The sequence below is a fragment of the Pogona vitticeps genome, chromosome 6, assembly GCF_051106095.1.
Source record: "Pogona vitticeps strain Pit_001003342236 chromosome 6, PviZW2.1, whole genome shotgun sequence".
In the NCBI taxonomy this organism is placed as follows: Eukaryota; Metazoa; Chordata; class Lepidosauria; order Squamata; family Agamidae; genus Pogona; species Pogona vitticeps.
Genome location: NC_135788.1, coordinates 95,129,794 through 95,152,994, shown reverse-complemented (window position 1 = coordinate 95,152,994; position 23,201 = coordinate 95,129,794). Strand labels below are relative to the sequence as shown.

Here is a 23,201-nt window from a genome sequence, read left to right as displayed (position 1 = left end):
AAGAAAAAAGCCATTGGAATGCATTAAACTTAGTTTAATGCGTTCCAATCGGCTGATTTACTCACCATACAGCAATGTTCCTCTATGGCCGGCAGCCATTTTCACGCCCTCCCCTCACTTAACGAGGGCGCGAAAACGCTGCGCGTGGCCATTTTGGGGCTTCCGGCGACCATCTAGTCTGATATGCTTAATTCACCCAATGGGGGGTGAATGCGCTGTCCAGCCCGCCCGCCTGTATGCTGCCTGGTAGGCTGCAGTTCTGGATGGAGGGTGCAAGAGGCACTGTCTTGGGAGAGAGCCGGCAAGCGAGGGGAGGCTTTTTTGACTCTTGACAGCAGATGACGTGTGGGCGCTTCGGGGGGGAGGCAAGGCGGGGCCACAAGCTATTGTCCGGCGGGCCGCAAATGGCCCCCGTCCGCATGTTTGAGACCCCTGATTTAGAGGTAAATCCAACAGCATAGCAAAGCTTTCCCCATTAGCTTCCTAGCATCATTTCATCTTCAAGAAGGAGCACAAACAGCCTTTAATAGCAAAGACCATTCCTTAGTAGAGAACATAATTAGGGATAAGGAATGTGGCCTTCTAAATGTTATACCCACCAGAACCAATGGTGGGATATGTAGTCAGGAAACATACTCTGGACCTGAGACAGAGGTTGTGATCAGCTGGTGGGAAAGATGCACATCACCATGGAAAAAGTCACTTTCCAACTAGCAATTTCCCTTAAAGCAACCATTCCATCTGTCCAGGAATTACTCCAGCCTGCCCATCTAAAGTAGCAGCTATACAGCTGGAGCAAAAAGGCTCAGCGTGGGCACAGATCAGGGCTGGACTGGAACACAATTCTCCATAGGTCATGTGTACCAGACCATTCCACAATGCGGTCCCAAAAGTGATCTTAAATTCAGGTTTGCAATCCTATGCTCACTTGGGTTGCAATCCTATGCTCACTTACGTGGGAGTCTGCTTCACGAACTCAATGGGACATATTCTTAAGTAAATACATTTAAGACTGTACTGTATGTAACTTTGGATCAGTTGCATATGCTAACCCTATCCTCCCTGATAATAAAATACATTAGGAGGGGCACAACATTTGGCACTCCTTGATAAAGGAGCAAGATTAAATGAAAATCATTGTTTTGAAAATAATCATAATAGTTGTACTTGTTTTGAGCTGATATCTCTTAGTCTTTCTCCATGGCAACTCTCAGCTCACCTCCAGAGCCAGACTATCAAGTAATTCTTTTCTTCCCTCAGTTTTACTGTAATTCATTGTGAGATGTGCTCCTGGTAAGCTCGGGAGAAAGAACATTTTTTTCTGTTTATGAATGAAATATTGTAAAGGAGCTATTGCTTCTTCCTGTACAGTATTTTAGCTTTCATTAGAGAAGCTGTGTTAGCTGAGTTGAATATACAGGACCTTTGTTTTTCTTACTTGTTGCTCACTGCTGTTTGGGGTTGTTTTTCTGCTTTGAGTGGGTAACATGACCACAACGAATTCTGGCTGACAGATTGAAATTAACATAATTGCTTCTCAGCAAGAGTTAAATAATTTACTTTGGAGTCGGCAGAATATCAGTCCTGCTGATATATCTTTCTTATATTCTGTGTTTTAAAAATCCTTGGCAGTATTTGATATTTGACCAGAAACTGTACGATCTTACATCCAGGTCAGTTCTTCATAACAGTAAGACTCTAGCCTTGCTTGTACACCCCTCCCATTTCTTCTAGGAAATTATGTCTATCAGCAACATCCCAGCTACCAGCCTTTGTGCCTGTCTCTATCCATGGTCCGGACCCTCTTCACATGGATCTCAGTATTCATCAACCTAATAGTGGAATTTGCTTCCGTATAACTCATGCTATGAATCTGGAAGGAAAGCTCTCTCTCTGGATCCAATCCTGCTGATGCACACCTACACACCAGCACTGATACTGAAAAAAAGAATCCTGCTCCATGCCTTGGAACTATCCCAAGACATTTTTCTGCCAGTCACAAAGAATAGCAGACTATCCCTACCAATCCATGTACAGAGGCCATACAGTGTAGCAGCTGAATCTTTCCTGGAGACAGATGATGAAGTATCCTCCAGAGCAGTGGTCTCCAACCTTGGGCCTCCAGATGTTCTTGGACTTCAACTCCCAGAAATCCTGGCCAGCAGAAGTGGTGGTGAAGGCTTCTGGGAGTTGTAGTTCAAGAACATCTGGAGGCCCAAGGTTGGGGATCACTGCCCAGAGGACATAAGCCAGCAGACTAGTTTAGAACATGCAGGACTCTCTACCCTAACACTCTAGCTGCCATCTTCCAGCATCTGCTGCTTTATGCCACCACCTCATTCTCCCTAAGGAAAGGGCCACCCGATTGGGACAGGCAACTGAATGTGCCCCTGGTTTCTACAAGGGATTGTCTCCTCCAACACTCCAAGGTGATCCTGCATTTATATATACAAAGGCAGCCTATTTTAAAGAGACATTTGTACCATGGCCTTTAAAAGGGCTGCAGACAGTATTTTATTACGTTCATTAGCATGAATGGTGATGCCAATTTACAAGAAAAAGCACAAACAAAAGACTATTCCAGGAGTGCCTCAAATTAGCAAAAGGAAGTTGTTTTGCCTGGGGCTGAGGCATGCTGAAGCTGGAATAAGCTTCAGACTTCAAAAGAAACTGAATTTGCACATGCAAAGATTTCTCCTTAAGCTGCCTCCATTTGAAGTAATTGCTCATTAAGGTGGGAAAGGGCTTGATTGCCCATACAAAGGGCCCTGGGTTCACTTACTACCCAAAATGAAGGAAAGATCAGTTTAACTCTCTTCTTCCCTCCTTGTCCCTTGCAGACATAATGTCCCTTGTTAAAATCCAGCCCTTCTAAACACCTGCCTTATACACAAGCTTTGAAAAGCAAAACCCTACAAATTACTTTGTTGAGCCTAAACTTGGTACATCCTCACATCCTGGCTGTATGAAAAGAAAATGTGAAAGATTTTGACCAGAGACCAGCACGGATCATTTTCTGCCTTATACTTGCTTTACTCCTCACTGAAATGAATGGCTACATGAAGCATCTCAATAAAGTTTCGTGCATCTTATCAAAATATATTACACAAATGGTTCTTCATAAGAGAGAAGTTTTGTACTGTACAGAGAAAATTTTATTTTCTTGTACTTACTGAATTAATTCCAACTTCATATGTTTTAGTGGCAAGCTTAATGTAACTATTTACAGTGGTAGATGCATTATAATCATGGCTTCTCCGTTTTTGCTTTATTTTTGTTAAATAAATCTATATTATGACTCTATAGTATGTCATGTGCAACAGACTGTATAATATGTCATGTGTTGTTGTTCATTTGAGGTTGTATTCACCTAACTTTCAAACCTGCTAAGAACTAGATGATTTTCATTATGTCCTGATATGTAAAACCATAGGATTAAAAAAGGGTGCACTTTCTTTTTCACATGACTATATATTACACCCCCCTTCATGGATTGCTGCCTTGTTGTGGTGAAGGAGCTTGAGTAATTCAGAGAAGCTATGGGCTATGCCGTGCAGGGCCACCCAAGATGTTATAGTGGAGAGTTCTGATTAAATGCGATCTACCTGGAACTGGAAAGGGACGTGGTGGTGCTACGGGCTAAACCGCAGAAGCCTGTGCTGCAGGGTCAGAAGACCAGCAGTCGTAAGATTGAATCCACGCGACGGAGTGAGCGCCCGTCGCTTGTCCCAGCTCCCGCCAATCTAGCGGTTCGAAAGCATGCAAATGGAAGTAGATAAATAGGGACCACCTTGGTGGGAAGGTAACAGCGTCCCGTGTCTAAGTCGCACTGGCCATGTGACCACAGAAGATTGTCTTCAGACAAACGCTGGCTCTATGGCTTGGAAACAGGGATGAGCACCGCCCCCTAGAGTTGAGCACGACTGGACAAAAATTGTCAAGGGGAACCTTTACCTTTACCTTACCTGGAGCTGGAGCTGGCAAGCCACTCCAGAATCTTTGCCAAAAAAGCCCTCCATGAACAGAAATAAAAGGCTAAAAGATATGACCCTGGAAGATGAGTCCCTCAGGTCGGAAGGCATCCAACATGCTACTGAGGAAGAGCGGACAAAAGGTACAACTAGCTCCAGAGCAAATGAAGTGGTTGGGCCAAAGCCGAAAGGACGCTCTGCTGTGGACTCGCCCGGAAGTGAAAGGAAGGTCTGATGCTGCAAAGAAAAATACTGCACAGGAACCTGGAATGTAAGATCTATGAACCTTGGTAAGCTGGACGTGGTCAAACAGGAGATGACAAGAAATTAAAAAACGCCTGCTTCTTGGGAGGAAAGCAATGACAAACCTCAACAGCATCTTAAAAAGCAAAGACATCACCTTGCCGACAAAAGTCCGAATAGTCAAAGCTATGGTTTTTCCTGTAGTGATGTACGGAAGTGAGAGCTGAACCATAAGGAAGGCTGACCGCCGAAGAATTGATGCTTTTGAATTGTGGTGCTGGAGGAGACTCTTGAGAGTACCCTGCACTGCAAGGAGAACAAACCTATCCATTCTAAAGGAAATCAAGCCTGAGTGCTAACTGGAAGGACAGATCCTGAAGCTGAGGCTCCAGTACTTTGGCCATCTCATGAGAAGAGAAGACTCCCTGGAAAAGACCCTGATGTTAGGAAAGTGTGAGGGCAAGAGGAGAAGGGGACAACAGAGGATGAGATGGTTGGACAGTGTCATCGAAGCGACCAAAATGAAGCTCCGGGAGGCAGTGGAAGACAGGAGGCCCTGGCATGCTCTGGTCCATGGGGTCACGAAGAGTTGGACACGACTAAACAACTAAACAACATAGGAACTAGAGACCAAATTGTTAACATGCGCTGGATTATGGAGAAAGCTAGAGAGTTCCAGAAAAACATATACGGTACTTCTGCTTCATTGACTACGCAAAAACCTTTGACAGTGTGGACCACAACAAACTATGGCAAGTTCTTAAAGAAATGGGAGTGCCTGACCACCATATCCATCTCTTGAGAAATCTATATGTGGGACAGGAAGCAACAGTTAAAACTGGCTATGGAACAACTGATTGGTTCAAAATTAAGAAAGGAGTACAAAGGAGACTCCCTGAAAAAGACCCTGATGTTAGGAAAATGTGAGGGCAAGAGAAGAAGGGGATGACAGAGGACATGATGGATGTGCAGTGTCATTGAAGATACCAACATGAATTTGACCCAACTCCGGGAGGCAGTGGAAGACAGGAGGGCCTGGCGTGCTCTGGTCCATGGGGTCACGAAGAGTCAGACACGACTTAACGACTAAATAACAACAGAAATATATTACACTGCAATATGCTTCCAAATATATGTCTATAAATACATACAGCATATAATTTGCAGACCCTAATATTGGTCTACCTTATAAGGCTGTTATAACCCTAGAGGTGCAGAGCTGAAGGGGACCCTATGGATCATACAGTCCAGCTCCTGTCAGGGAGGCACAGCAGTGAATCAAACTTACAATCTCTGGCTCCACAGCTAGATGTCTAAGTTACCCAGTGTTCCAGGATAATATATGTATGAAGCATACCAAATATTATTAATTGTTCATCATCATTATCCCGGCAATCTAAGAAGCAGACAAAGAAAAAAAAAGAACGGATTGTTTCTTCCATTTTCCCTATGTGCAGTTTCTGAAAGGCTTCAACTGTGAATGTGAGTATAGGTGCTTGGTTACGGAACATCAGGTGAATATTCTCATATATTAAGTGATTTTAAATATACTGTATACACAATTGATATATGTTAGAGGAGAATATGCCAGGCACCTCCAACCTCTTCGCCCCCCCCATCCTGCAAGACCACTCTCACACCCAAAATATCATCTTCCTGGGTGAATCAGTAATAGCTTGGGGTTCTCTAAATTCTGCACCACACAGCTCTGCAGCAAGTGGGAAGACCGAAGGAGACCATCGCCTACTACAGACAAATTTTTATTCATCCATTCACCCATCTATTTAGCAACATCATCTCCTTTCTTTTTGGTGGAATTTAGACTGTAAGTTTCTTGGGAACATAAACATGTCACCTCTGAAGTCTAAATTCCACCAAAAGAAAGGAGATGAAGGAAGAGGCGAAGTAACAAAGGATAACCGAAAGCACATGCAGGAATTCTAGGCAGGATAAAGTGTCAGCTCACAATGGACAAGGGGACACAGGATATTTGGTGATAAACAGTCTTGCTTTCCCCCTTCTCCTGCACTTATTTTTATTTTTCTCTTGGGGGGGGGGAAACCTGCTTCAGTTCCACACCAACACAGATGAGCAGTCTGATCCTGAGGCTAGTAAGGGGAAATGGAGAGATTCAGCAGATCCATGAGTCTGATCTGCATTGGCTCTCCCCCTGGAACACCCACGTCAGGGTTCTCTGCCAGAAATATATGTCTGAAGAACTTTTTGTGGGTTAATCAGGGTCACAGAGGTAGACAATGTTCCTCTCCAGGCTGGAAATGCTCCTCTACACTGGTAGCAAAATGCTTCCACTCTGTTAGCCCCTCCAGCCAACAGATATGGGGTTCATGGCTGGTCTGTTAGATTTCATTTCACTGTGATACAGATAAAGGTACAAGGTAAAGGTTCCCCTTGACAATTTTTGTCCAGTCGTGTTCGACTCTAGGGGGCGGTGCTCATCCCCATTTCCAAGCCATAGGGCCAGCATTTGTCCGAAGACAATCTTCCGTGGTCATGTGGCCAGTGCGACTTAGACACGGAATGCTGTTACCTTCCCACCGAAGTGGTCCCTATTTATCTACCTGCATTTGCATGCTTTCGAACCGCTAGGTTGGTGGGAGCTGGGACAAGTGACAGGCGCTCACTCCGTCCCGTGGATTCGATCCTACGACTGCTTGGTCTTCTGACCCTGCAGCACAGGCTTCTGCGGTTTAGCCCACAGCGCCACCACGTCCCCCAGATAAGGTGAGGGAAATCTGTTCTCTGTTGGGGCCCAATTCTTTTGGACCTCTGTGTGTTCACATGCTAATAATGGGAAGGGCAAAAACCAGCAAAGTGTTTGAAGTGTAATGGTCCTTGCAAGACAATGGCTTGAGCCCTTTAAGAAAGCAGGCAGAGTTGAATTTTGACTGGCTAATTCTCTAAGCTCTGTCAAGAGGCCCTGCAGCCGTATCCCACATACGCGAACTACGTAAAATGTGAAAAAATTTTCATTAATTTATTTACTGAGGCTCAAGCTATAATTAACCTGGCCGGTGTCTAAATCTGGTACTGAACACAGGATATCCCTGGAGCAGCAGAAGGTATTGGTTTAAACAATGAAGAAACAACAACTCAAAACAGTAATGCTTTCTATCTATCACATACTCCTAGCCTTGGGGCCTACATACTTTCAAGACCACTTTCTTCTCTGGCATCCACTGTGAAGTCTACAAAGAGCTGAATGTAACATCTTTGGCCACATCAGGCATGAAAAAAATCCTTACACAGCAAATGCAGATAAATACAGCATTGCTTCTACCTTAGAAGTCATGATCAATTAAATCAGTCATCTTGGGATGTGCACACAGCAAAACTGATGGACTGCACCATTATCAAATGTGACAACAATCATGTATTTGTTCTTATTTTACTCATGTGTATCCTATTTGTTTAAAATAAGCTAATCCACCTCCCAAAGCAGCTAATAAATAAAGAGTAATAACAAATTAAATAATATTGAAGGTTGATTGTCTTTTCCTTTACTAGGTTGTGCAAAGTACCGCTGCTCCAAATGGTGTTGGACTACAGATCCCAGCATTTCTCACAATTTGCTGTGCTAGCTAGACAAAATCCATCCTCCCCTTAGCCACACTGAGAACGTTATCTTAGGTGGCAAAGTGCTGGGGACTTCAGACTGCCACTGAGGACAACTCTCCCAAACCTCTGTGTAGTCAAGCCAAGAAAAGGAAGTATCCCACATCTTCTACTGGAGGCAGTGGCACCTTCACACCTTTTACCATACACTGCTACCAAGAAAGGAGGAAGCAGGATATACAGAACCACAACAAGTTAAATTAAATCAGCACATATTGAATTATAGTGTGGGATTAGGCATAGGAAAACCTGGATTCACGTCCCTGCTTGACTATGAAAACTCATTGGGATGGTATAGCAATTATAAAATGCTTCCTGAATATCTCACATACCTTGAAAACCTTATTAAAATTTACACAAGTGAGAAGCAACTTGACAGCACATTAACACCAACAATTGAATTGTCATGCAAGTCTGTCTGTAACAGATAATGCCTATGGAGATGTCTTAATTCATGGCAATTTGCTTCAGAAAGTTATACCTTTTGTGTAACTGTGCAACAGGATTTCAGCCGCTTTGTATTTTTACATTAGAAACCACTTTGGAATGATTTTACCCTACAGGGTATTCTGCAAATATTGCAGTATATACAGAGATTCTGGACAAATATAGGAAATTCCAAGACATGGCTAACATCAGAATCGAATATATGCTATGTTAAATGTGTAGCACACAACTTAAAATTACCAATTTTTTTACTCACAAATTATCATACAGTTGGGAGGGATAAACTCTCCTAGGGTAGATTTGATTTAATATCAGATTAATTGAAATCACTACTCCGAAAGTCTCAATTTCATTATGCAATTTGTCTCAGAAAGTCAATTTTTGCTTATTACACCCTTTACATACACATCTTACAATCTCCTTGCCCAGATTGACTTCCACCTCAGACAATCCTCTATTCATTGACATTTCCCAGTGCATTTCACAATCCCTATGCACTGGGCAAAAGAACTGTGAAAAATCCAAGAGTAAGCAAGCAAAGTGCGGAGTGGAGGGGTTTTGCATGAGAAATTCAAACATACTCAGGTCCCTGGACATCTCTGCACTTTTAGGGAAAGATACTGTAGGTAAGGACTTCAGTTTGTCTGGACAAAGTTGCAAGGAACAATAGGTAGGGCTGCTACTCTAAAGAAATGGCATCACTCATGAAAACCATTGAAAGCAGTTTTGGAGATTTTAATAGGGCTTCGGAAAATTTCCACCATTATATCAGGCCAAATGAATGGGGAGGGGAGTTCTAGGCAGAACTTCAATCACCTCTGGAAAATAAGTTTGATCTGGTCTGTTATTTCTAATTTTTATATGCTATTGGTAACAGGTATGTATCTTTGGAGACACAAACCCAGATTGAGAATTGCAAATATTTATGATTATCTACTAGACTGAATGCTGTGGAAACAGAAAGATTAATCTAAATACAGTGGTGCCTCGCACAGCGAGGGTTAATCCGTTCCGGATTAACCCTCGCTGTGTGAAACATTGCTGTACGGAAAGAAAAAAGCCATTGGAATGCATTAAACTTAGTTTAATGCGTTCCAATCGGCTGATTTACTCACCATACAGCAATGTTCCTCTATGGCCGGCAGCCATTTTCACGCCCTCCCCTCACTTAACGAGGGCGCGAAAACGCTGCGCGTGGCCATTTTGGGGCTTCCGGCGGCCATTTTGAAGCCACGGAACAGCTGATCGGCGGGTCGCAAAGCGAAGGTCGGTAAGCGAACCGCTCACCGCCCTTTGCTCTGCGATTTTCGCCCATTGGGGCCGTCGCTCTGCGATCACATTAGCGATCGAAAAAACGTCCCCGTAGAGCGAATTCATCGCTCTACAGGGCGCTCGTTGTGCAAGGCACCACTGTAATCTGTACAGAAGTCTGTGGAGCACCATAAAGTGAGATGCTGATAAAAGAATTGATGGACCCTGTTTGCATTTTATATATATAATATAGAAGTTGAATCGGAGAATCAGAGAATTGTAGAGCCGGAAGGGATTCTCAGGGCCATTGAGCCCAGCTGCTGCAAAAGCAGGAAATCCACTACTAAAGCAAACCTGACAGGCAGCCATCCAACTTCCACTTTAAAATCTCCAATGCTGGAGAACCTACCACTTCACAAGGCAGTCTCTGTTCCACTACTGAACAGCTCTTGCTGTCAGGAGGCTTTTCCTAATGTTTTCCTAATGGCCATGTTGCACTGGCTGCCCATGCATTTCCGCATTGACTTCAAAGTGTTAGTGCTTACATATAAAGCCCTAAACGGGTTAGGACCTCGATCCTTGGCAGAATGCTTACTCCCAACTAGTTCTACCCATGTCACCCGCGCGAACCAGGAGGTGAGGCTGAGGAGCCTGACGTCGAGGGAGGCCCGGAAGGAGAAAACAAGAAATCGGGTCTTCTCGGCGGTGGCTCCTCACCTCTGGAATAAACTACCTCCGGAGATTCGCGCTGTACCCTCGCTGGGTACTTTTAAGGAACCAACTAAAACGTGGATGTATAGGCAGGCCTTCCCTTCCAGTTAATTCCTGTCATCTTTCCTTTTTTATTCTTTTCCTCTTTATTTGATTTATTTTGTATTTTTCCCATCTTGCAGAATCATTTAATTAATTGTTATAAATTTTTCTTGAACTTCTTATCCTTTATGTTGTAAGCCGCCTAGAGTGGTCGAAATGACTAGATAGGCGGGGTATAAATAAATAAATAAATAAATAAATAAATAAATAAATAAATAAATAAATAAATGTTCAGTTGAAATCACTTCTCTTGTAATTTTAATCCATTAATTAGAATCTTGGCCCATGGAGCTGAAGAAAACAAGATCGCTCCAACTTCCACGATAGCCATTCAAATATTTAAAGATGACTGTCATGTCTTCTCTCTAGGCTAAATATGTCAATATTCTCAACTGTTCTTCATAGAGTTTGGTTTCCAGACCTTTTATCACACTCTAGACACATTCTACCTTCACAATATCCTTCTTAAATCGTAGTGTTGAGAAGTAAACATAGTATCTAGGTGAGGTCTGAAGAAAGCATAGTAGAGTTGAGTCAGACCTCCCTTGATGTGGATATTATACTTCTACTGATGTAGCCTAGTACACCATTGGCTTTTTTTGCTGCTGCATCACACTGTTGGCTCATATTTCGCTTGTGGTTTACTAAGACACCTAGATCCTTTTTACAAATAATGTACTGCTGCGGGGCCAACTGTCTCCTGTCTTGTATTTGCACATAAACAAAAATTATAAATTAGAATTTATCATCTCTATTTCACCATGAGATATTTAACATATTATAATAATTATCTCTCATCAATCTGTTTATGACCCTCCCAGACTTTTCTAGGTATATAGTACTAAAAAAAGTGGCTTACCAGCCTCTCTTTCTAGTGCCACTATGAGTCCATCAAGGCCAGCTAAGTAGCCACATAACCTGATCAACCACACCTAGAGAGATCTCAGCTGGTAGCTTGCATGGGATCAACAGTGTGGATTCAAACTCCCTATTGCTGCAACCAGATGCTCCAGCTCACTGAGCTGTATCAACTTGCTTATTTTAAATTAAAACTGCCATCAATTAGGTCTTTCTTTTTTATACAGAAATGCTTAATAAAAATTAAAAACCTGATTTAAATGAAAATATTCAATTAACCTTTTGGAGATTCTGTTTTTAAAAAGTCATATTTTCCTATTCTCAAACTTCCTCCTCCTCCTTGCACAGGACCTAAAAACTAGAGTGGTTGAGGGATAGCCAGCTTTTTTTAGAACATGTGTGATTACGGCTTTTTTGAAGACTGCATATCTGCTGTCCAAAGACTAGACCAGGTACATAAAAAGAAGTTCATCACCAAAAATTGGCAACCAGCTGATGAACTGGCAATAGCAACTACGAACAAAATGGTGAAAAGTACTACCCAACCTACACTAGCATAAAATCACTACCATGAAATCAGAGATCTTCAGGGAATGAAAGGGAGGCCTGACCCTCTCCGAACTTTGTGCAGTGAGCCTAAGCCAAATTTTGTGCAAATGGATCCTAAATAAAATCTGCATGCTTTAAATTTCAGACTATGTGGCATTTATCGGTCAAAGAATTCATTATGACAAGATATAAAGATGAGAATTATTGGCTTTATGACTTTGAAAGTGGAATCCCCATTTTTAAATGTAGAAAAGTCTATCAATATGTACCAACCTTGAAAACTATATAAATGCACCATATTTGTGAAGACTAATGGCTGGGATACAAATAGCAGAAGTCAGCTACTGCTTACATGCCATGCTTGTGGCCTTTCTGGAAACATGGCTGTTGACCAGTGTAGAAAATGAAGTAGCAGTCTGATTCTCTTTGAAGCCAGCAGAGGTTTTTTTGCTTAGTGATGCTCTTAAAGTGCTCTGAGTGGTTAAGACAGAAGGCAGAAAAGCACACTTTTCATTTGACAAACCCATGGAGGGGGCAGTATTACTATTTATATCTGGTGAGCCTGAAAACTAAAAATGGAATCTGCATCTTTGGAGGCAAGATGCCTTAAGTGACAGTTTTTGATAGAGGAGATGGCTCCCTCCACCCTGTCAGGCAAAGCCCAAAACAGGATGTGTTTGTGGGTGGGGGAAATGTGAGTGTGTTCTAAATACACCTGCCAGAATCTGATGGCCAGGATTCTGAGACATGTAGTCCAAAAAGAAAAGAAAAATTCCCCCCATTGGGTGAATTAAGCAGGTGCCTATGGCAATATGTTTGTATGTTGGGCAGAAGGGATAGAAAAGCAATGTTTTTTTTAAAAGTAGTATTATTGTGTTTTTGTTACCAGGGAATGGGGGGAAGTCTTGTGAGATTTTCCTGTCTCAGGTGCCAGAGCTATTCATCTCCTTGAATATTACATATCTTGATTTGAGATGGGGATTCCATTTCGCTCAAAAGCAAAATATCTTATATCAGTGCTGTCACCATCCTGGCCTGGTATTGCATATCAGACTAGATGTTCTTATGAAACATATTCATAAGGCATCTGTCCAGATTTCAAATTCCCTTTTCCCCCAAGTTTCCAAACCCCAAATCTCACATCGTTTCAGAAAACAATTGCAAGAGCCACTCATTCAAACTGAGGACCATTTAAGATCAACTAGGCTTTTTTTTTGTCCTTTTACTGCTTCTGGTTCTTTTGATCTAGCCAGAGCTTCCCTATTATCCCTGGGGTGGGGATAAATAAATTAAACTAATAAACAGTCACATACTTATAAAGCTTAAATTCAGGTGCATGTCTGGCAAAAGGTACATGTAAAAAAAAGCTTGTTAACCTTCATAGTATATAATTTGAAAAAAACATTTTGAATAAAGTTTTGATGGATAATTTATAGGCTGCAATAGTACAATATGATAAGCCAGGGAAACAGAGAAAGTATGACTTATTAGTTGTGAAGATTATCTTGGTATACACTTTCTGATTGCTCCATATGCAACAGAAGCAGCTAAAAAAGCAGACTATCACTTCATTACTTGCTTAATGCGCTGTCCAGACCCAGGCTTTCTCAAGTCTTTAGTTCACTCCCAAGTAACCAGGAAAAAAAATCCAGGAAGAATCCTTCCAGGGACACCTCACTTTGCATAACCATACAGCTGGCCTTGGGCATTCCAGCAGAGCTATTAGAAGTCTTACAGCTATATGAACTTTATTATATAAAGTCACATTACTGTATTTCTCTACTTAACCTAGTGTACTGTCTACTGTGACTGGCAGTGAATTTTTCATAGCCTAAGGAACTGAACTTTTGTCTACTTTGCAACTGTGCGAGATCTTTCTAATTGGAAATATCACAGCCTGAATTTTAGAACTTCTGTATCCAGTACTATGTCTCATTCTAACCAAAGAGAAGAAATATACAATGTTCAAATCAGAAACCAGCCCTAATTTCCTGCCAAATTTGCTAATCTGGTGTTAAAGTTTTAGTTCAGGAACACAGAACATGTGGCCCACCAAACAGTGTTAGAGTGCAGCTTGTTCTGTCCCTCAATATTGGACATGCTGGCTAAAACAGATGGGTGCTTCAGTTCAACAACATGCAGAGGGCAACATGTTCTTCTCTCTGCTTTAATCGATTAGTGAAACCAATTATTCCGTTAACCCTCATGTACTAGGATGATATATTTTAGTCTCCTAGGGTCATATTGTGTTGCATAATCCACATAAATCTAGACCTACACAGTTGGTATTTACCTGGACAGTTGAAAGCAGTATCTCAAAATATTTGCCATTTAATATGTACAGTGTTTTGGTTTTTTGTTTACAGTACAAGCAAAAACAGACAAGACCACAAATAATCCAATGAAGCTATTGTTTTCGGGCCACTGGGGTAGTTTGTTATCCCAGTAAATGGATATCATATATGAAATGGGACAGATATCCATTTACTGGGATAACAAACTACCCCAGTGGCCCAAAAATAATAGCTTCTCCTTTGCATCAGAAAATACTGTATCACACAAAAATAAAATCTTTGTCCATGGCTATTAAAATCCCTAAGAGTCCTTGTTACCTGAACCCTGCACTAAGAGCAAATATTCAAGGAGGATGTCTCAGAAATGAATGGGGTCCATGTACTCTATGCTAACCAAATCACAGTTCTAAATACATTGTACCCTTGCACCCAGCCCCCCAAATGTGCCTTTTTTCCATTGCTTGAACAACCTTCTTTTTGTTTGTATGTTTATTTCTGCATGCTCTGTGTCCTTTTTTTTCATTCACTCATTGGCCGTAAAACAACGTTTTGTTTCTTTAAATGGCTTACTGATATATTACATAATAGTTCAATGGCATGAATCTCAACAAAGTCCATCTCTATCTTCTGGTGGGGGTGGAGTGGGAGGTGGCCTTTGGAACAACACTTAATACTAAGCGTTCATACTGTTTCTCAGGAATGAGAAAGAATCTTAGAATAATTCCTTAGGTAAGTGTAACTGTATCCATAATACAGCTGCAGGTCATGGAAAGTAGCCTGACTGGTACTACCCACTGAGTTCATGGCAAGGAAAATAATTTAATCTAGAAGCTAAAATTTATTGGTGATGTAAATACAGTACTGTTGTTCTCCATATGCCTTTGGGAAGATAAACAACCCAAGTATTCATTTAGTGATTCATTTTATAAACTACTGTACACTATAAAGTCAGCTATACAATATTTTTTAAAAAAATATATTAAAATAAACTGTAACAACACATTTCTATAAACAGCACAAATATAGTATCAAAATAGGTAAAGCAAATCAACAAAATTTCTTAAAAACAGAAAAAGAAGAAAAAAAAGTTTTTTCACCAGGAAGGCATCAGAGTCAATAGCAGGTGAGAAAATCAGAGTTTGGGGAAAGTTCATTTTGTCAACTACAATTCCCAGAACCCCACAGTCACCACAGCCAGTAACTATGGTAGCTGCAGGATTTGAGGAGCTGTCATCCAAAAAAGTAATTTTCCGAAGCTCTGAAGCTAATTCCAAAGCTGACATGCCATTAGCAAAAAGGTGCTCTTTCCTATGACAATCTCAGAGCGTAGCAGGAATTAATTGGGAAACGTGCCATAACTGTGTGTTATGTGCTGTCAAGTTCCTTATGACTTAGGGAAACAAACGGCAACCCTCGTAAGGTTTTAGAGATATATGAGAGGTTGAAGGATTGATATAGCTTTGCCACCTCCCAGTGAATTTCCATGGCCAATGGGATTTGAACCGAGGTCCCCCAAGTTCTAGCTCAGCATTCTATATGCCACACCACGTTGGCTCTCGTGTATCATAACTAAACAAAAATAAAAATAGCCATTCTGCTTCAGTATTCCTTCTGACTTGGTCTCCAAGGGAAACAAGTTTCAGTATTTTCCTCTGTATCACCACCAGACAGGCAGCCTACTTCCCTCCTCCTTGCCATATGTCATGCCAAAGATATCCAAAGACGGCTTGTCATCCCATCCCTTTCCATCCTATCCTCAAAGATGCAGGAGAAGAATAAGATGGGTATCTGTCTGTAGTGTGTGTTCACGAGGAGGCAGCCTTAGTGGGGAGGGCAGAAGGCAGCTGTGCGGTCTCGAGCAATGAATGAATAGTACAAATCAATGTACAGCAAAGAGAAGAATCAATTTCTATAATTAAATCCCAGACTGTTTCATTTTTATTTTGTTAGAGGAATCTTTTTGTTCTTTTTTTTTTTTGGCAGCCCCTCTTCTTGTATGGTTACAATCCCCTCGTTGCTGCATCTGGCCTGGTTGGGTGCCTGGTACTACAGAGCGCCATGGTGTCTGCATTTGGCTTCATGGCAGGTGGCTGGAGCCTTCTCAGTGAGGAGCCTGTGGCTGCTGAAACACTGAAGCAATACTCCCCAATGTCTAATAAAAAGATGCTGCTACCATAAAGAGGCTATTATGGGGAAAACGAACCTCCTGCATCAGGAGGCCCATTAGGTTCTCTGCACCAACAAGCAAGAGAAGTTGACTTCCCCAATGGGATACAGACCTTTGAGTTTGCTCAGTGACTACTTAGTAGTATCACAATTGAAAATAACTTTATAAAAGCAGCTTGAACCCATCTCATGGAGCAGTGGTTAAACTGCTGTACTGCAGCCAAAACTGTGCTCATTACCAGGGGTTCAATCCCAAGTAGCCAGCTCAAGGTTCACTCAGACTTCTATCCTTCCCAGGTTGGTAAAATGAGTACCCAGCTTGCTGGGGGGCAGCAGCAAATGTGTTGCCTGCATAATTAACTTGTAAACCGGCCAGAGAGTGCTTTAAGTGTTATGGGGCAGGCAGTATATAAGCAGCACACATGCTTTGAATGATAAGTCCCAGTCTAGAACAGTTAAAAAACACAATAAACTACAAGTGCTCTGAGAGTACAATATAGCAGATGCCATGAAGAGGGGGCCACAACAACTATCTGCACAAGAATTCTAAGTCTAGGGAAAGTGTGTTTCAACCTGAGATTAGTATATCTCCCAACACATTCCACATCTTCATGTTGAATTCTTGAGTGCAAAATCACTGTTTTAAAATTACAATATTATGGTCCTCTGTGTTTGTTTGTTTTTGTTTGTTTATAATATTTTTACACCTACTTTATAAAGACCCAAGGGCCTATATAATTAAGATACAATATTTAAAACCAAGAACAGTAAATATCTAAATATTTAAAAAGAACCAAACAAATGCCACATGAAAAGACAGTAAACAAAATTAACTACAAAAACTACGGAAAACTGTCCGTGGTTCCCCTTTCATTTTGGGAACTGTTCTCAAAGATCTGTTCTTTTCACCAATATATACAGTATGTTACAACAAAATAAAGAGGATGTGCTGGATGATGCTTAGTATGCCAATCTTTAAGAGAAATAACTACACATTATATATCCATGCTGTTCAATCAATCCTAATGTACTTTAAAAGGAAGCCAAGGGGACTCACAGGCAATTAACAAATGAGGTGTTAATGGCTCAAGGGGAAGTGTAAAACAGCTTCCTCATCACCTACCTACCAGACAGGCACTGTGTTATGGAAGAGAAGCAAGAGTTAGTGTTCCAGTATGAATCTCTCTATTTCAAAGAATAAGGGGAAAGTGAGACACATTCAGTTGCTGGATTTCTTGGCCAAAGGGTGGGGCTTGCCATTAAACCACCATGAATGGAATTGACTTTTACAGCCCAGCCCCAGCCCAGATATGACTCCTTAGTTGCATGTTAACAGGCCTTTTCCTTCGCCCTCTTTAACACCTCTACTACTCCTTCCCTACTTTCTAGAGGTTGCTAGGCAACTGCAGACTGTCCTCACTGACCACCTCCAAGTCAATCTCCAGCCCTCAGCAAGGAGGACAAAAATAATCCAGCTGTTTTTTAAAAAGCCATCCTGAATGGAGTTGGCTTTAAAGCACAGCCCTCCATCATTGCTCTTTCTCCCTATTCTTCTAGTTCTTGCATACTGTGGACCCTGTATTCCATGCAAACTAAAAATCCCATACCTCAAGTTTAGCAGAGCAATAGCTGTGATGAGTCAGACTAGTCTAGTCCAGTTCTAATCTAGTATTCATTTTAGTGGCATAAAAATCACAAGCAGGCCTGGAAATTATGTCAGCAGAGTGGGAACTTTATCACCGCCCGGAGACCTTTGGGTAGTGTGGGCGGCATATAAGTTAAATAAATAATAAATAAATACTGTGGTGCCTCGCTTAGCGATTGCTTCGTTTAACAATGTATTCGCTTTGCGATGGGTTTCTTTGAGGAAATTTCCCCATCGTTTAACGATGTTCTCTATGGGGGAATTTCACTTAACGATGTCTGTTTTTGCTCATTTAAAAGTGTCTTAAAATGTTTGAAACCTGTTTTAAATGCTTGGAATTGGTAGTCAACCTTGTGAAACCTATGCAAACTTAATTTAGCTCTGTTCTGAGTCTTCGTTAATTTTTTGTGATTTTTTGTTTTTCCCCTTTAAATCCATTGAACTGTCCGTTCAATGGATTTAAATGGGGAAAACAAAAATGGGGAAAACAAAAAGTCACCAAAAATTAACGAAGACTCAGAACAAAACCAAACTAGGTTTGCACATGTTTCACAAGGTGCACTACCGAATCCAAGCATTTAAAACAGGTTTCAAACATTTTAAGACACTTAAAAATGAGCGAAAACAGACATTGGAAAGCCATTCAAAAGCACTGAAGCCGGCTTCAGTGCTTTTGAATGGCTTTCCCTTGGGGGAAACATTGTTTCACTTAGCGATGTTTCCTATGGGGATTTTCGCTTAAGGACGGCAATCCGTTCCCATTGGAACGGATTAACCGGTTTTCAATGCATTCCTATGGGAAATGGTGTTTCGCTTAACGATGTTTTCCCATAGCAATGTTTTTTAACCAATTAACATCATTAAGCGAGGCACCACTGTATCAATTCAGTTGTTAACTCATTTAGACAGCCTTAGATAAGTCACCTGTTCCTGGGATGGGTGGAAAATGGTAACCTATCTCAGATCTGTAGCGTGTGTCTGAAACCCAGACTTACATCATATTCCAACTTCCTTCCTCTCGCATATTTCTGCCTGTTCCTGCCAATTTATCTCCTTCTTGGACAGAACATTTGATAAGTGATCTTCCATCTCTACTATTCACTGAGAGTTTTACTAAGAAGGGAAGAAAGTGAGAACTTGCTCAGTTGACAAGCAGTCTGAATGGGTCATGGCCTTGTTTATTGTATGAGCTATACCACCACATCTGACTCCAGAGGTTCTGGATGTAGGAGGTACCTGGCTCTGAACTAGGACGTTCCACCCTTGATTATTGTTCTTAATATATGCAGAACTATTTTGCCATGTCTTTAACTATCATTTTTAAAGTACACTGGTGGCCATCAACAGAATAATAGAGCAGATTCAGGGCTGGCCTAAGGCATCTTGCTGTCAAGAGTCAGATCAACAAGGTCACCTTATCTCATGTAAAGGTACTCAAGCCTGGTCAATATATTTTGACACTTGAGGCCAGAAAATTCTATAACCCCATCTCCTCATACTTAGGAGCTGAAACTCAGCAATAATATATAAAGAAGTAGTCATATTAAAACAAATCTAACCATCTTTTGCCCCTCTGTGATACTCAAAGTTAGTTGCCCAAAGTAACTGGCTCACTCTCCCTAGTGGTACGGTTGTTGTCTCCATGCAGACTGAAGAAGAATCTCCTTTTGTTCCACTTAATACAATACTTAAGAAGCAATATTTGAAATTTCTCTTCGATAAACTTGCCCTGCTGACTCCACTGAGCTTTCCACCTCCTCCTGTTCTGATTTAAATCCTTTAAATACTTCCTTTTAAACTCTACAATGCAACTGTCTTGAGAGTAACCTGTCCTGAAAAGATGACCTAAAATATCTTTTTAAAATACTTTAATAAATAAATGTCTTACTTTTTGTTCCAAGTACATTCTGAATTTAAACAAACAAAAAGTTTCACAGCCCTCTTTCATATTGTAGAAGCCAAGCAATGCAGAAAGACATATGTGCAGTGGGGATTGGGAGACTGACACAGGTGTGTTTTTTGTTCATTTTTTTTGTTCGCTTGCTTGCTTCCTTAAGCTATGTTGTATATCTCCTACAAATTTAAAAGGGCAAATTTTGCCTTAAAAATGTATTCTGTCTCTCTTATGCCAAGATATCAGAACATCTCAAAACTGAAAGATTCATGTTTCGTCACTACTTCTATTATTTTATTGTAAGAATAATATTTACTTCCTTTAAAAAACCAACAAAACAAAACAAAACACTTCGAAATTGCCCAAGCAGTTCACGGCCAGACACACAAAGAGGAGAACTATAGGTTAGCATAGATTTTTTTGGAACTGGGCAATCCTGCCTTGGAGGTCATATCACACACACGGGATAAAACGGCATCCTTCTCTCAAGAATAAGGAATGCATGAAATACAAACACATCTTGCCACAAAAGTTATTACTAGGTTGTTGATCTCCCACTATTATCCTAAAAGAAAAACCTCTCCTTTCCCACAATCCCAATCAAGGCCACCCCAAGATTTCTGCTGCCATAAATTAATTTAAATAACCACCATCACTACTATTCACGCAGATACCTTATTATACATTGCAAGATACTGTAAGTGAACACTAAATCATTAAAAAAAAGTGGAATTGAATACTAGTTTTCCATTTTTAATGCGTATTCTCCATTTTTAAAGTCAGTTACTTCTTTAGTTCTTCTTTACATCTAGATCCATTTCAAGGGGCAGTGAGTGTACATCAAAAAGTTTCCAGTCCACATCTCCTTTAGCAAGATGTCACCTAACTGGGAAGCCACATAGCTGATTCTGAGCATCTCTCTCCCCAAAGTGCAGCGCGCTCTCTCTCTCTCTATCCAAGATATTTCTGTAGGTGAAGTAGATACTCCCGGAACTCTGTTATCCTAGGATATTGCACAATAGGCTTCTATGGCTCCTCCAGCCTTGACTTCATAGAAACTTCCCAGTTCTAACCTCAGAGACAGGACTCCCTTCTCAAATCTTTTCTGTTCCAAACATTATTGTGAACCTCAAATACACACACAACCCAGGCCCAGGTCCTTCTTTTGAAAGAAACTGGCACATGGTGGATGGTTGCATGAGCTGAGGGTGTACACAGTAACGGTGCTGGATCACAAAAGAATCCCACAAATCCAAGATGCCTTAAACACACACATGCAGTTGCACACAACCTATCTTTCTTTATATAGTAACAATCTCCCAGGAAACTATATCTGAACCATCATCAAACATCCTACAAGCAACCTCTATTCTGCACCAAAAGGTGAATAAGAGAGAGAAAAAAATCAGTGCATTATTTTTGGTCCCCTTTGCCAGATCTGTCAGATGTGCCCATTTTTGGATGCCCAGAAGAAGGCAAAGAAGCCTTAAATTCCCTATGTAATCTGAAATAAAAGGTTCTCCCTCTCCACACCATTCAAGATACAGTACTGGAGAACAAGAACAAAAAAGCACCTCAACATTTTTCCCCCTCTCCTTTCCTCCCTTTTCTCTCTCCCGCTGGCTCCCTTTTACAGCCTTCGTTACTTAACAAAGCATTGAACAACAGTCTCAATGGTCAGGAAAAATTAAGGAGTTGAGGGTGGGGATGGGCGGCAAGAACAGCAGCTTGACCACTGACAAACCGAAATCAGCAGGCAAATCTTATCTTACCAAATCTTTACAAAGCCTGGTTGCTAAAAAAAAAAAAAAAAAAAAAAATCCAAAATAACAATGGGGTCCACTATCTATCAATATCTACCTGTTCATCTTTCTTCCCCTCCCCCTCCCTATTTTCAGCAATATTTCTAGGGCAGCGGGTTTTGTATCTAGTTAATCTCCCGGGAGCTCAGCAGCCTTGACAACAACCGGGTGGGGTGGGGGGGCTATAAAGACCGAAAGAAAGCAATGACCACAGAACCATTCCATGTTGCATCTTAAAACCCTCTTCACCCCCCACCCCTTTTCGCCCCCTTAAGTGGGAGATTTGATCGTCGGAATTCTATCTTGCCTCCCCACCACAAGGGGCAGGGGGGAGCCTCCCTTACCCCACCACACCCCCTTTTTTTCCCTTTAGAAAGAATAAATTGTCAATTTTTGTATTCATTTGTTTAGATTCAAAGCAAACCCCGAAATCGTCAGCTAACGGCACAAGCCAAAGCAGCAGAAGCATCATCATACGGTGCTGGTGGGTTGGGAAAAGAGAAAAGGAAAATTTGAAAAAAAAAAAACACCAATAAAAAAAATACCTGCTACTTAAGAATGGATGAACATTGACATGCCTTGAGACGGTGTATTTCCCATTGTTGTCTCGGCTATGTTCCTCTGCCTCCGTCTGTTCTGTCTGTCGTGTCTCTCTCTCTCGCTCTCTCGCGGGCTGACTGACTCAGGCCCAACCAACCATCAGAGATCGGTGGCAGAAGTGCAACAAGAGAGCGCGGGTGAGTGAGTGAAAGAGTGTGTGTGCATGTGCGTGTGTGTGTATGCGCGCACTCCTTGGCTATAGTACAAAGGAACAGAATGGGCAAAACACATTAGCTCATGACAGATTAATGTGCTGGGGGAGACTCTTAAAAGACCCTTACTTTTTATTCAGAGATGGGTGACTAACAGAAATGCCAGGAGGATATCATGATGATGATGATGATGATGATGATACAAGGGCGGTGCATAATTATTGCTGTATGCTGCTGCCAGGTCCGGTGCAGGCAGCAGAACCCGAGTGGCCACAGCACAAAGACAATGATCGCTGTCTCTCTCCGCCCCGTCTCCTCGTGCGTAATTCCACAGCTGGGTTGCGAGGCAAACTTATAAAAAGGGCAACCCTAAAACTGTTGCAGCCACAAATCTTGATGGTCTCCTAACATACGTTTGCGACCCAGGAGATAAATAGATGGGACTCAAAAGCTTAGAGCCATGATACTCGAGTTCTACAATAGCCTTCAGCAAGTCACTCCTGCCAGCCTCAGTCCTCTTGTTCGGTAAAACAGGAATAATCTTTGTGCACAGCACACGTGTGAATGTGTGTATCGAGTTTCTTATCTTTGCCTGTGTCTTGACAAGTTAGCAATGTGCTCAAATCACCTTATCTGAAGGTGCATATCTAGATCTTTCTTCTGTCCCAAACACTAAGCTGTAAGGTTGCAAAAAAAGACAAAAGAATGCAGAGTGCATACTTGGGAAAATGCATTTAAAACCTGGAGAGGAAGAAAGAGAGAAAGCGCACAAATGAGAATTAGTGAAAGCTTTACCGATCTGCCTTCAAGATGCCATACCCAGATGGAAATAGATATCGATTTCACTGCAAGAGACAATTTCATCAGAAAAGAAAATTGGAAG

The 23,201-nt window shown here is 41.5% G+C and overlaps 1 protein-coding gene across 18 annotated transcripts in view; it reads right to left on the bottom strand.

Annotated features, from left to right (window-relative positions):
* Window positions 1–22,586, bottom strand: part of SRCIN1 (SRC kinase signaling inhibitor 1) — a 310,186-nt gene extending 287,600 nt beyond the window's left edge. For 13 of the 18 annotated variants that reach the window (XM_078377916.1, XM_078377919.1, XM_078377927.1 and 10 more), the window contains exon 1: window positions 22,145–22,586. In XM_078377916.1, coding sequence (XP_078234042.1) covers window positions 22,145–22,166 — 22 coding nt within the window. In that variant the 5' untranslated portion in view covers window positions 22,167–22,586. Of the gene's footprint in view, window positions 1–22,111 lie in introns of all 18 variants that reach the window. The other 5 variants (XM_020785538.3, XM_078377924.1, XM_078377918.1 and 2 more) reach the window with 4 other exon arrangements.
* Window positions 22,587–23,201: the final 615 nt, after the last annotated feature.